At 46.5% G+C, this 13,883-nt stretch overlaps 1 protein-coding gene across 4 annotated transcripts in view; it reads right to left on the minus strand.

Annotated features, from left to right (window-relative positions):
* deptor (DEP domain containing MTOR-interacting protein) overlaps positions 1–13,883 on the minus strand; it is a 121,451-nt gene that overhangs the window by 17,601 nt on the left and 89,967 nt on the right. For 3 of the 4 annotated variants that reach the window (XM_085993340.1, XM_085993336.1, XM_085993337.1), the window contains 3 exons: positions 10,953–11,090; positions 6,252–6,322; positions 4,359–4,463 (listed from right to left, as the gene is read on the minus strand). In XM_085993340.1, the coding sequence (XP_085849466.1) occupies positions 4,359–4,463; positions 6,252–6,322; positions 10,953–11,090 (314 nt within the window). The remainder of the gene's footprint in view (positions 1–4,358; positions 4,464–6,251; positions 6,323–10,952; positions 11,091–13,883) is intronic. The other variant, XM_085993339.1, reaches the window with a different exon arrangement.

The raw sequence follows: 13,883 nt of genomic DNA on the forward strand, positions 1-13,883 counted from the left end.
GCCTGGCTGCTAATTCCCTTTTGCTCCATTCTCTCTTTCATGCCAGCCCCTTACTCCACATTATTATGACAACAATTTGCATTTAGTTAGTGCCTTGAACATTGAAAAACAGCAAGGCGACTCAGAGGTGTATGGAAGAAACAAACACTGACACAAAGCAGCAGATGAGAATTTTAAATTTGAGGCAGTGGAACACCAGGAGCCAATGTGGGTCAGCAAAGAGAGGGGTGAAGGGTGATCGGGACAGAATACGGGCAGAGTTTTAGACGAGCAGACGTTTACGGACAGTGGGAAATGGAAAGCTTGCCATGGAAAGCCACAAGGGGGCATAGATTCAAGGTGAGGGGCAGGAGGTTTGGAGGGGATTTGAGGAGGAACTTTTTCACCCAGAGGGTGGTTGGAATCTGGAACTCACTGCCTGAAAGGGTGGTAGAGGCAGGAACCCTCATAACATTCAAGAAGCATTTGGATGAGCACTTGAAATGCCATTGCATACAAGGCTATGGACCAAATGTTGGAAAATGGGATTAGACTGGACAGGGATTGATGGTCGGCGCAGACACGATGGGCCGAAGGGCCTCTTTCTGTGCTGTATAACTCTATGACTCTATGACAGCATTGGAACAGTGGCGTCTGCAGGTAATAAAGCATGAACGAGGGTGTCTGTGGCTGAGGTACAGTTGGGGATATTATGGCAGTAGAAGTAGGCAGTCTTTGTAATGGAGAAGATATGTTGCGCTTGGGTTCGAACAGGAGAGGTTCCAAACAATCTGATGCAGCCTGTGATAGCGGCCAGGGAAGGGGACTGAGTCAGTAACAAGGGTACAGAGTTTGTGGTGGAAGCCGAAGACAATGTTTAGCTGGAGAAAATGGAGGCTCATCCAAGACTAATGTCGGACATGCAGTCTGATAGTACAGAGGCAATGGAAGGGCCGAGAGGTGGTAGAGAGGTACAGCTGGGTGTCAAGAGTACATGTGGAAAGTGACCCAATGTCTGCAGAGAAGATGTTCCCAAGAGGTAGCATGTAAATGAGGAAGAGATTTATTTATTTATTTCACTCTAATCTGTTATCGCTTCCGCTCCATTATTTATTTATCTCATGCCCCCACCCATTCCCAGTATGTCACCTTATTAATTTCTAGTCACCTCCTTAATTAATAATTTCCTCCCCAACACATTTCATATTCCAATCCAACTCTCGTCAATGGCATTGGACAGACTAATGCTTCCACTAGGAGAGGAAAAGGATATCCTGAACAGAATAATGCATTCTGCATTACACAGCATAACATGTCTTTATAAAGCAGTGCATTAACCATCATACTGTGAGCAATGCCACAGGAAAGCCACTAGTTATTTTAGGAACAACAAAACGCCTAGCGTTTATTGCCTGTCCATGATATGTTGTGCCAGAAGTATAAAAAACAAAGGAGTTCTGGAACAGAAAATATTGGAGCCAGAATGTCTCTCGCCTCTTAACTGGCATTTGGATGAACTCACCCACTGTTTACTTAATAATAAACAGATTTTGTAGCCTTAAAATACTTTACATGATAGAATGTTTTAAAAAAGTATCTTCTGATTCACCGAGTCCAGTGCATTGAGGGATACATAAAAACAATGCTCTTTGAACTGTAAAGACAAACTTCGATCATCAGGCAGGGCTGTACATTTTGCATAAAGAGTTTTGCAGAGCCACTGTAGCTCTACGAAGCTGGAGGGAGGGGCACCATTTACAATATGAGAAGAAGTATTCACCATAGATCAGATTTGCTTGACTTTGCAAAGCTTCAGAGATTCCACAAAAAAAAGGATCTTTGGACAAAACATGGAACAAAGAAAAGTTCCTATACATGCCGAAATGTAATATAACATATACGATTTGTTTGGTGGACTTCTCAAGTTTGGCTGTTACAAAACCACACTGCACTCAACTTCAGTTCAATTAGGTCAAACTGCACACTGGTTGCTTGGATTTGACTTTGAGAGAAACAATAATTATAGAGTTAGAACAGTGAAGAGAACAGCTGGTAAACTCAAGTGGCTTTGTAGATCAGGAAGGTCCCACATAGAAACATAGAAGATAGGAGCAGGAGTAGGCCATTCGGCCCCTCGAGCCTGCTCTGCCATTCAATGAGATCATGGCTGATCATCCAAATTCAGTACCCTGTCCCTGCTTTCTCCCCATATCCCTTGATCCCTTTAGCCTTAAGAAATATATCTAACTCCTTCCATCCTTGTTGTGCTGAGTGAGATGATTTTGACTTAGGCAGTGTTAGGAGCACTGTAATTGGTTGTAGCACCCAGTGGTTTTGAGTGGGGGCTGGGAGGGGAGGAAAAATAAAAAAGAGCGGGTTGGGAAAGCCAGTGTTCCTCTTCCCACTCACTATCCAGCAGCTGTTACAATAAGCGCTTGGGTACACGTGTGGTGTAAGGTCTTCACTGCATTAGGCTTGGCTTCAATTGCCCCCCCACCCATCCCACGGTTGAATAGCTAGCCGACATTCACTGACAAAACTCATATGAATAAAGGCTTGGGACGAGATATCAAAGGGCAACCAGTTCCCAAGAGAACTGTAGTCCAGCACACAGTTAACACCTCAGTGGGGGCGAGGAGGCAATTTGTCAGAAAAGAATAAAGAATGTGGTTTGCAAGTTTTTGCTGTCCTTTCTCACTGCAATCAATTCAACCAGAAACAATTGTATAAGTAATCAACTCGCACCGACTGAAGCCAACAGGCACTATTTAGAACTCAATTTAGTAATTTAATTCACCCAATTGGCAGACAAAAAGCCAAGATATTTTGTATCCTGACCAGAAATCATTTATCTGAATATCTGTATATGAATCCCAAAAACTTAATGGAATTACAATTGCTATAATGATGGTTACAGACAATGATCAAGCAGTTCTGATCAGTGCTTAGTCCTCAGCTATTCACAATCTACATCAATGATTTGGATGAGTGGACCAAATGTAATATATCCAAGTTTGCTGATGATACAAAGCTGGATGGGAATGTAAGTTGTGAGGAGGATGCAGGGAAGCTTCAAGGGGATATAGACAAGCTAAATGAGTGGGCTAGAACATGGCAAATAATGTGGAGAAATGTGAAGTTATCCACTTTGGTAGGAAAAATAGAAAAGCAGAGTATTTTTTAAATGGCGAGAGATTGGGAAATGTTGGTGTTCAGAGGGACCTGGGTGTCCTTGTTCACGAATCACTGAAAGCTAACATGCAGGTACAGCAAGCAAATGGTATGTTAGCCTTTATTACAAGAGGATTTGAGTATAAGAGTAAAGACGTCTTACTGCAATTATATAGGGCCCTGGTGAGACCACACCTGGAGTATTGTGTACAGTTTGATCTCCTTACCTAAGGAAGGATATACTTGCCATAGAGGGAGTGCAACAAAGTTTCACCAGACTGATTCCTGGGATGGGGGGATTGTCCTATGAGGACAGATTGAGTAGACTAGGCCTAGATTCTCTGGAGTTTAGAAGAATGAGAGGTGATCTCATTGAAATATACAAAATTCTTACAGGGTTTGACAGGGTAGATGCTGGGAGGATGCTTCCCCTGGCTGGGGAGTCTAGCACCAGGGGTCACAGTCTCAGAATAAGGGGTCGGCCATTTAGGATTGAGATGAGGAGAAATTTCTTCACTCAGAGGGTGGTGAATCTTTGGAATGCTCTACCCCAGAGGGCTGTGGAGGCTGTCGTTGAGTATCAATAGATTTTTGAATATTAAGGGAATCAAGGGATATGAGGACAGTGCAGGAAAGTGGAGATGAGGTAAAAGATCAGCCATGATCTTATTGAATGGCGGAGCAGGCTTGAAGGACTAAATGGCCTACTCCTGCTCCTATTTCTTATGTTCTTATGCTTTGGAAAAGTGAATTATAATTGCAATGTGGTCAATCTACAGCCAAGGTGTTCCAGTCAGCAGTTCTTAATAAAATCAAAACTTACTTTGAATAGCAATGATAATGTCCAAAACAAATATTACTTGACTGCAGCCGAGCCCTAACCAGCGATTTATGAAGGTTTACCATAACTTGCTTGCTTTTGTCCTCTAAGGCTCTATTTATATGGCAAAGGATCCCATGTTTTTTTAAACAGCTTTATTGACTAGTCCTGCCACCTTCAAAGATTTGTGTATCTGAACCCCCAGGTGTCTCTGTTCCTGCACCCACTTTAAAATTGTACATGTGGAGCCTTATGTAATTTTTTTGGATGTTGAAGTTTAAACCTCAAAAACCCCACAAACTTGGAACTAAAAGCCCAAATGCTTCTCAGAAATACTTAGCATTTGGCCATCTATATTTATTGTGCATCAGGGAGAAAGTTACAGTACCTTCATTCCAGCTGCAGCAGCAGGACCACTGGGATCCACTGCTTGAATATGGCACGGTTTGTTTCCACGTACAACAAATCCCCAGCCGACTGCATCTCCCACAATCTGCAAAGAAGTCAATTTAGCAAAAGTTATAAAAAAGGCATTATCAAAACTTCATCCAAAGTCCGCTTTTAAAAAAGAAATTTCTAATGCTTACATTGGCTTTTGTACTTTTCCAGAATTATTTCTTTTTAAATGCATGCAGTGACCGTCTTGGCCAATAATCAAAACATAAATGCTCAAAATGTACAGCAAGCAATTAGGAAAGCAAATGGTATGTTGGCCTTTATTACAAGAGGATTTGAGTATAAGAGTAAAGGGCCTAGAAATTCGGTGGGCTGCGCCACCAGTTAGCACCTAAAGAGGGCACTCAGTGGCTTTAGCGCCACTGGCCACGCCTCCCGCGATATTTAGCTGGGGCGCTAATGGCGACGTTAGCCTGTTGCGCTGCGCCGCCATCGATAACGTCATCGGTGTGCGCAGCGCCCCGCTACCGCCCCGATCTCGATATTCAGTAGCGCCCGCCTCTGTAGCGCTGTTCGCAAATCGTGCCCGGCTCATGGGGCCTACCTGTGGCGGCAGTGGCGCAAATTAAGGTGGAGGTGCAGGGTGGCCATTTTTTCGGCGGCCGCCTGCCAGCACCTCCGTCCCCGGCCTCCTGATCCCCCCCCGCGGCAGTGCCGGCTGTTTTCCGAGAGCCCGGCACTTCTCCTCGGTGCCGGGCTCTTTTGCCGGCACTCGCGATCTCCGCTCGCGCTGGTGCAGGCCCCTCCCCCCTAAGAATGGGAGGAAGGCCTGCAGTACCGCAGCGCGCCGTGCCGCAGCATGTGGCGCTGCAGCACGTTGCGCTGCGATATTCAGTTTCAGCGCCCTAAGAGTGACGCGGAGCGCCTCGAGCCTCGCCCCGTGTCCCTCTTGGGGCGTTCAAGCTGAATTTCCGGCGGTCGCAACTGCTCCGATCGCTGCGTTAATTCCGGCGCCCAGGCGAGCTTGGCGCCCCGTTTGCGGCCCCACCGAATTTCTCCCCCAAGAAGTCTTACTGCAATTATATAGGGCCCTGGTGAGACCACACCTGGAGTATTGTGCACAGATTTGATTTCCTTACCTAAGGAAGGATATACTTGCCATAGAGGGAATGCAACGAAGGTTCACCAGACTGGTTCCTGGGATGGGGGGGATTGTCCTATGAGGAGAGATTGAGTAGACTAGGCCTATATTCTCTGGAGTTTAGAAGAATGAGAGGTGATCTCATTGAAACATACAAAATTCTTACAGGGCTTGACAGGGTAGATGCAGGGAGGATGTTTCCCCTGGCTGGGGAGTCTAGAACCAGGGGTCACAGTCTCAGAATAAGGACTGAGATGAGGAGAAATTTCTTCACTCAGAGGGTGGTGAATCTTTGGAATTCTCTACCCCAGAGGGCTGTGAAGGCTCAGTCATTGAGTATATTCAAGTCAGAGATCGATAGATTTTTGGATGTTAAGGGACTCAAGGGATATGGGGGATAGTGCAGGAAAGTAGAGTGGAGGTCGATGATCAGCCATGATCTTATTGAATGGCACAGCAGGCTCGAAGGGCCAAATGACCTACTCCTGCTCCTATTTCTGATGTAGCCATGTTCTTAAAATCTGCTTTGATGATGCTCCTTAATATATTTAACACCGTCAAGCTACCCAAGTATAAATTGGGACTTTTGTTCTACATATATATCAGAATCTCAGGTATGTAACACTGCTCAATTGTATAATAAATAAAGCTAAAAGATTTCATAGCTCTGAAATAGTAATAGATTAATTATTGTAGGCTGCATTAGAATGGAGCATTGTATACAATTTAAATCACAGGACTTACTGTAAGTGTCTTCTTCATATATGGGGCACCGGGAGTTAGGAGTTCCTCTGTAGTTACAGGCCTCTTTAGCACTGAAACAAAATGTAGAACTCTGAAGCTAACCCATGATTCCTTGTCAGTACAGCCTTCAATTCATGCAGCTGGCCTCTTTAGCTACTATTAGTTGTAAAATTAGAACATTTCTTTAGTCACAGTTACAAGTGGAAAGGAGTCTCTTATTTGTCACTAGTTATCAAAGCTAAGCAGGATCGTGGAATTACTGTAATGCAGCTTACATTATAAAATAAAAAGCACAACACTGGCAAACTTGTTCATTACAAAAAATATCAATCCAATGGCATGATAAAACAGCCATTTTTTAACCATTGGATTTTTCTCAAAATTTTAAGTTGAATTATTTGAAAAACAAAATCTCAAATGCAATTTCCCCATCATTAAGAAAAATACATTTTAAAATATAGGCTAATGGTGCCCAATAATACTTCTATTGACCAGGCCCACACAACTTGCATTTATGTAGCACCTTTAATGTAGTAATACGTCCCAAGACGTTTCACAGGAACGTTAACAAATTTTGGACACCGAGCCACATTCGGACAGATAATCAAAAGCTTGGTTAAAGAGAGGAGAGAGAAGTAGAGAGGTGGAGCGGTTTAGGGAGGGAATTCCAGAGCTTAGGGCCAAGGCAGCTGAAGGCAAGGCCCTCAATGGTGGAGCGATGAAAATCGGGGATGCACAAGAGGCCAGAATTGGAGGAGGAGCATGGAGATCTAAGGCTTGTAGGGCCAGTGGAAGCTATAGAGATAGGGAGGGGCGAGGCTGTGGCAGGATTTGAAAACAAGGATGAGAATTATAAAATTGAGGTATTGCCGGATTGGGAGCCAATGTAGGTCAGCGTGCACAGGGGTGATGTGTGAACGGGACTTGGTGCAAGTTCGGATATGGGCAGCAGAGGTTTGGATGAGCTGAAGTTTGTCGGGTGCAGCCAGGTGTGCGTTGGAATAGTCAAGTCTAGAGGTAACAAAGGCACAGATGAGCATTTCATCAGCAGATGATCTGAGGCAGAGGCGGAGTCAGGCGATGTTACGGAGGTGGAAGTAAACGGTCTTGGTGATGGTGATATGTGGTCGGAAGCTCATCTCGGAGTCAAATATGATACCAAGTTTCCGAATGGTCTCGTTTAGCCTCAGACTGTTGTCAGGGAAAGGGGTGGCTAAAGAACAAAGTTTGTGGCAGGATCCGAAGACAATAACTTCAGTCTTCCCAATATTCAGTTGGAGGAAATTTCTGCTTGCCCACTACTGGCTGTCGGACAAGCCGTGTGACAAATTAGAGACAATGGAGGGGTTGAGAGAGCTACTGGTGAGGTAGAGTTGGGTGTTGTCAGCATACTTGTGGAACCTGACCTATTTTCAGATGATGTCGCCGACAGCATGCAGATGAGAAATAGGAGGGGCCCCAAGGCTAGATTCTTGGGGAACTCCAAAGGTAATGGTAACAAAAAGAAATAGCTTGCCGAAGAGAAGAATTATACTAGAAAATCAAAGGATTAAAACAAATTATATTAGAGAAAACAGCAAACTAATAACACATTTTCCAAACGTGAGCTGTTGAGATCAAGTGGTTTAGCAACAGGTTGAGATCTGGTCTGTGCAACTGTTGCATATCACCTTTACCACTGAACCATCAGGGCAGTTTGAATAATGTTTTAATTCTATATGCTGTTCTACATTAGATGTTGAAGGGGATAAGCAGATGTACCTTCTTCTGAATAAATCAGTGAAAAAGTCAGCATTAATATAAAGTGGGAAAGCATGCTTCACATTTAGAGGTCACACAACACCAGGTTATAGTCCAACAGTTTTATTTGAAATCACAAGCTTTCGGAGCGCTGCTCCTTCATCAGGTGAAGTGAAGAGATGCATATAGGCACAGCATATATAGTCAGAGAACACTGCCAGATGATTACAGGTAATCTTTCTAACTGTCCTTTATCCCACCTCGGCAGAGAGATAATCACAGCAATCAAAGGTGTGGATGGTGTCCAAACAGGTCAGCCAGGAAAACATTACATCAAAGAACAATGAGGTGGGGTCACCAGGGTCAAATGTTGCAGATGCTGGGGTCTGTATGAAAAACAAAAAACAAACAAAGAACAATAAAAAAAAGATTTTTTTTGCTGGAAATCAGCAGGTCCGGCCGCATCTGTGTAGAGAGAACAAGCCAACGACGACTCGAGTCTGGATGACTCTACGTCAGGTGGGGTTACATGTAGCGTGACATGAACCCAAGATCCCGGTTGAGGCCATCCTCATGAGTGCGGAACTTGGCTTTCAGTTTCTGCTCGACGATTTTGCGTTGTCGTGTGTCTCGAAGGCCGCCTTGGAGAATGCTTACTCAGAAGACAAACACGGGACACAACCAACAGAGTACCCTTCGTCGTCCAGTACTTCCCCGGAGCGGAGAAACTACGCCATGTTCTTCGCAGCCTTCAACATGTCATCGATGACGACGAACACCTCGCTAAGGCCATCCCCACGCCACCACTACTCGCCTTCAAACAGCCGCCTAACCTCAAACAGACCATCGTTCGCAGCAAATTACCCAGCTTTCAGGAGAACGGCGACCACGACACCACACAACCCTGCCACGGCAACCTCTGCAAGACATGCCAGATCATCAACACAGATACCATCATCACACGTGAGGACACCACCCACCAGGTACATGGTACATACTCATGTGACTCGGCCAATGTTGTCTACCTCATACGTTGCAGGAAAGGATGCCCTGGAGCATGGTACATCGGCGAGGCCATGCAGACACTGCGACAACGGATGAACGGACACCGCACGACAATCGCCAGGCAGGAGTGTTCCCTCCCAGTCGGGGAACACTTCAGCAGTCAAGGACATTCAGCCTCCGATCTTCAGGTAAGCATTCTCCAAGGCGGCCTTCGAGGCACACGACAACGCAAAATTGTCGAGCAGAAACTGATAGCCAAGTTCCGCACTCATGAGGACGGCCTCAACCGGGATCTTGGGTTCATATCATGCTACATGTAACCCCACCTGACGTAGAGTCATCCAGACTCGAGTCGTCGTTGGCTTGTTCTCTCTACACAGATGCAGCCGGACCTGCTGTGATTTCCAGCAAAAAAAATCTTTTTTTTAATTGTTCTTTGTTTGTTTTTTGTTTTTCACAGACCCCAGCATCTGCAACATTTGACCCCTGGTGACCCCACCTCATTGTTCTTTGATGTAATGTTTTCCTGACTGACCTGTTTGGACACCATCCACACCTTTGATTGCTGTGATTATCTCTCTGCTGAGGTGGGATAAAGGACAGTTAGAAAGATTACCTGTAATCATCTGGCAGTGTTCTCTGACTATATATGCTGTGCCTATATGCATCTCTTCACTTCACCTGACAAAGGAGCAGCGCTCCGAAAGCTTGTGATTTCAAATAAAGCTGTTGGACTATAACCTGGTGTTTTGTGACTTCTCACATTTGTCCACCCCAGTCCAACACTGGCATCTCCACATTTAGAAGAATTGATAGTTATAAACAGATTGATCCAACTTTTCCCTCAACAGCAACTATTACTTAATCTATATGGTAGAATTCCCATTGAATTTTTGCTCTTCGCCAATGCGGAAGTTTTTTTACTCTTCCATCAGGAAACAATTTTGCTGTTTTAGTCCAATTGTTTAATTGAATGAATAGCTGGGGCGCCAAATATCCAGCATGCTGGTGTTTTTAAAAAGTTAAATTCTGGCAAAGGTGTGCGAGACTTGTTGTCAAGTCTCTTTTGGCTAGGAGGTACGAGAGTGTCTTGGACACTTGTCCTTTTTAATGTAATCCCTGATGGAAGATACCTGGCCTTACCCCAGGAACCCCTTATGCCCTCCTTTTTAAAGTCTTCTAGATCCTTATGGGTCAGTGCTCATTGCTTTAATCACTGACATCCATCAAAGTTCTCACAAAAAGCAAAATACTGGGAAGTAACTATGTGGTGCTGAGTTGTTGCCTATGCCATCAAATACAGGAAACTTTGTGCTATCCGGCACCCATGGGACCGAGCTACTGCCGTTGCCCCAAAACTTCCGCATAGACCAGCGTCAATGTTATCAGATAGGAGCTTTTCATCTCCGTATCTGACAACAAAGACTGTTGCTTAGCAACAGCTTGTCAGCACTCGGCCCGTGGCTTGGAAGCGTCTCTGAAGCTGTTGCTAAGATACAGAGACGCTTTCTAGAGCTTGCCGTATCTGACCACAAACACTGTTGCTCAGCAACAGCTTGTAAACACTTGGCCCAGTAGCTTGGAAGCATCTCTGAAGCTGTTGCTAAGCTACAAAGACGCTTTCCAGAGCCTGCCTGTGAAAAGAATGCTAGGAGAAGAAAAAAAACCTAACCAAAACAGCTGCTGATTTCTGCCGTTAGATCGAAGTTGCCGGACATTCAACCTCCGGATAGCACAAAGTTTCCTGTACAAAGAATTGATGAACAGGCAAAAACACTGACGTTAATCATCTGAAAAAGAGTTTCACTATATAATATATGTAGAAATTTGAAGCTATTCCTTTCAACACTCCATTCCACTCAAATACTGGAGCTGCATATCATTTGCAGCTCCTTTGGCACCTTCCACACGGTACCATCAGGAACTCGATGTGGTCACATAGATATGTGCTCTTACCAGACTTTGGATTGGACAACACAGGGGGGCTGCTGCTGGGGGTGGGACTACTGCTGTAATAACCACTGCTGCCGCAACTGCTGCTCATACTACACCGTCGGACAGCGGAAACAATCTTGATTTCCTTAGTTGGGCTCACTATACAAAGACAGACCAAAAGTTAATTCAGTCAGTCAAGCTTCGCCAAGTTGAAAAGTCAAACATTAATTGCTGGAAATATGCATTATTTCAATAGGTTTTAATTATTACATTTATCACCTGAATGACATTCTAATTTTAGCACATTATAAAATCCTCAAAAGTTCCAGAAAAGTATTCAGTTTGCTCCCCGAGTGTGAAGCCGAGTAACTGAGTCACAATCTACAAAAGATCATGGGTTCGAATTTCAGTCTATGCCAAGTTAGTGGATCTCAGTCTGTGGAACAATAGGGGCACTTCAAATGTGGAGCTGGGGAGTGTAGATTAGCCAGGGTTCCCATTCCTGAATTTAAAAAACATTTCATTCTCTGGATGTGGGCATCACTGGCAAGGCCAGCATTTATTGCCCATCTTCAGTTGCCCTCGAGAAGGTGCAGCTGGGCTGTCTTAACTGCTTTAGTCCGTGTGGTGAAGGTACTCCCACATGAGGAATGCCAGGATTTTGATCCAGCGACTATGAAGGAATGGTGATATATGTCCAAGTCGGGATGGCGTGAACTAATGATACAGCAGGCAAGAGTTCAAATCCCACAATGGCAGCTGGGGAATTTAAATTCAGTTAATTAAATAAATCTGAAATAAAAGGCCAGTAATGGGGACCATGAAACTACCTGATTGTTGTAAAAACCCATCTGGTTCACTAATGTCCTTTAGGGAAGGAAATCTGCCGTCCTTACCCAGTCTGGCCTCTGACTCCAGACCTACAGCAATGTGGTTGACTCTTAACTGCCCTCTGAAATGGCCCAGCAAGCCACTAAAGGGCAATTAGGGATGGGCAATAAATGCTGGCCTTGCCAGTGACACCCACATCCTGTAAACACATCGATATATAAAGGATCGATCTGTGTGTATGTCCGGGCATCACTCAAAAGTTATAGAGCGTACCTACACATATGTTATATCAAAAGAAAGCTTATGATTAGGGGAGCGTCACAGGCGTATTTACTTTTTGGTCAGACAAAAATTGTTCGGACAGTATACAAAAAACGTTCAAAAAACGGCAAAATTCCGCTCATTAGCAGTTGACCAATCCTACCACTCATTAGCGTTGAGTGACGTGAAGGTTGGCCAATCCTACAGGGGGAGCACGCTGCGTCACGGGGGGGCGTTTCATGGCGTGTGGGCGGGGCCTAATCTTTCAAACTGCCGTTAATTCGGCCATCTTTACCTCAGCTTTTAGTTTTATTCACATTTTAACAGCTGCCACCTTCCTGTTCTATATGGCTTAATGCCAGATCATGTAGTGCAGTTGTCTTCTTAGCTACGGGGTGCTTAAAAACCTGAACTTTAATACAGGGAACTAAGGAAAAGAACAAATTAATTCAGTTTTAAATAGTATTTAGGAACAGTTAGAAATGAAGTGATCCATTTCAAGTATGAAGGAACTCCGTTGTCTTCCAGGGAAGGTCTCCCCACCTTGTGGAGCTGGAGGCCCCAGCTGGGGACTCGGGCTTTCCCCCCCTCAGCCCGGTCCTCGGCTCTGTTTGCGGCCGCGGGCTCGGGCTTTCCCCCCCTCGGCCCGGTCCCGGGGCTCAGCTCCGTTTGCGGCCGGGGACTCGGGCTTTCCCCCCCTCGGCCCGGTCCCGGGGCTCAGCTCCGTTTGCGGCCGGGGACTCGGGCTTTCCCCCCCTCGGCCCAGTCCCGGGGCTCGGCTCAGTTTGCGGCCGGGGACTCGGGCTTTCCCCCCCTCGGCCCAATCCCGGGGCTCGGCTCAGTTTGCGGCCGGGGACTCGGGCTTTCCCCCCCTCGGCCCGGTCCCGGGGCTCAGCTCCGTTTGCGGCCGGGGACTCGGGCTTTCCCCCCCTCGGCCCGGTCCCGGGGCTCAGCTCCGTTTGCGGCCGGGGACTCGGGCTTTCCCCCCCTCGGCCCAGTCCCGGGGCTCGGCTCAGTTTGCGGCCGGGGACTCGGGCTTTCCCCCCCTCGGCCCGGTCCCGGGGCTCGGCTCAGTGTCCCAGCACCGATAACCACGTGACACCCCCGCCCGGGTATCACCCTACTCGGTCCGCTCTCAGTGTCCCAGCGCCGAGAACCACGTGACACCCCACCCCGCCCACGGGGTTCACCCTACTCGGTCTGCTCTCAGTGTCCCAGCCCAGAAACTGCCGGAGGGAATCTGGCAAACCCGGCTCCGAGAACCACGTGACACCCCGCCCCACCCCAGAAACAGTGAGGTGAATTGCCAACCTCATTAGCGGTTGACCAATCAGGGGAGTGTCATAGGCATATTTACTTTTTAAAAATGTTCAAAAAACGGACAAAATCCGCTCATTAGTGGTTCACCAATCAGGGGAGTGGCATACGCGTATTTACTTTTTAAAAATGTTCAAAAAACGGACTAAATCCGCTCATTAGCGGTTGACCAATCCTACTGCTCATTAGCGTTGAGTGACGTGATGGTTGACCAATCCTACGGGGGAAGCGCGGTGCTTCACGGGGGCGTTTCATGGCGTGTGTGGGCGGGGCCTGGGTTAGATACAGAGTAAAGCTCCCTCTGCATTGCCCCATCAAACACTCCCAGGGCAGCGACAGCACGGGTTAGATACCGAGTAAAGCTCCCTCTACTGTCCCATCAAACACCCGAGATCCCGGGGGAGAGGGAAGCGAGCAGGTGAGCGCAAGATAAACTGCCTACCCCTACCCCGCGGTATCAACCGCGCGGCCCGAGAGCCCGGGGGAGGGAAGCGAGGTGAGCGGCGGCGCACGGGGGCTCCAGGTCACCAAGGCCCCTCTGTC

This window comes from Somniosus microcephalus, chromosome 7, assembly GCF_052327205.1.
Source record: "Somniosus microcephalus isolate GS21.2 chromosome 7, FLI_Smic_1.0, whole genome shotgun sequence".
Lineage (NCBI taxonomy): Eukaryota > Metazoa > Chordata > Chondrichthyes > Squaliformes > Somniosidae > Somniosus > Somniosus microcephalus.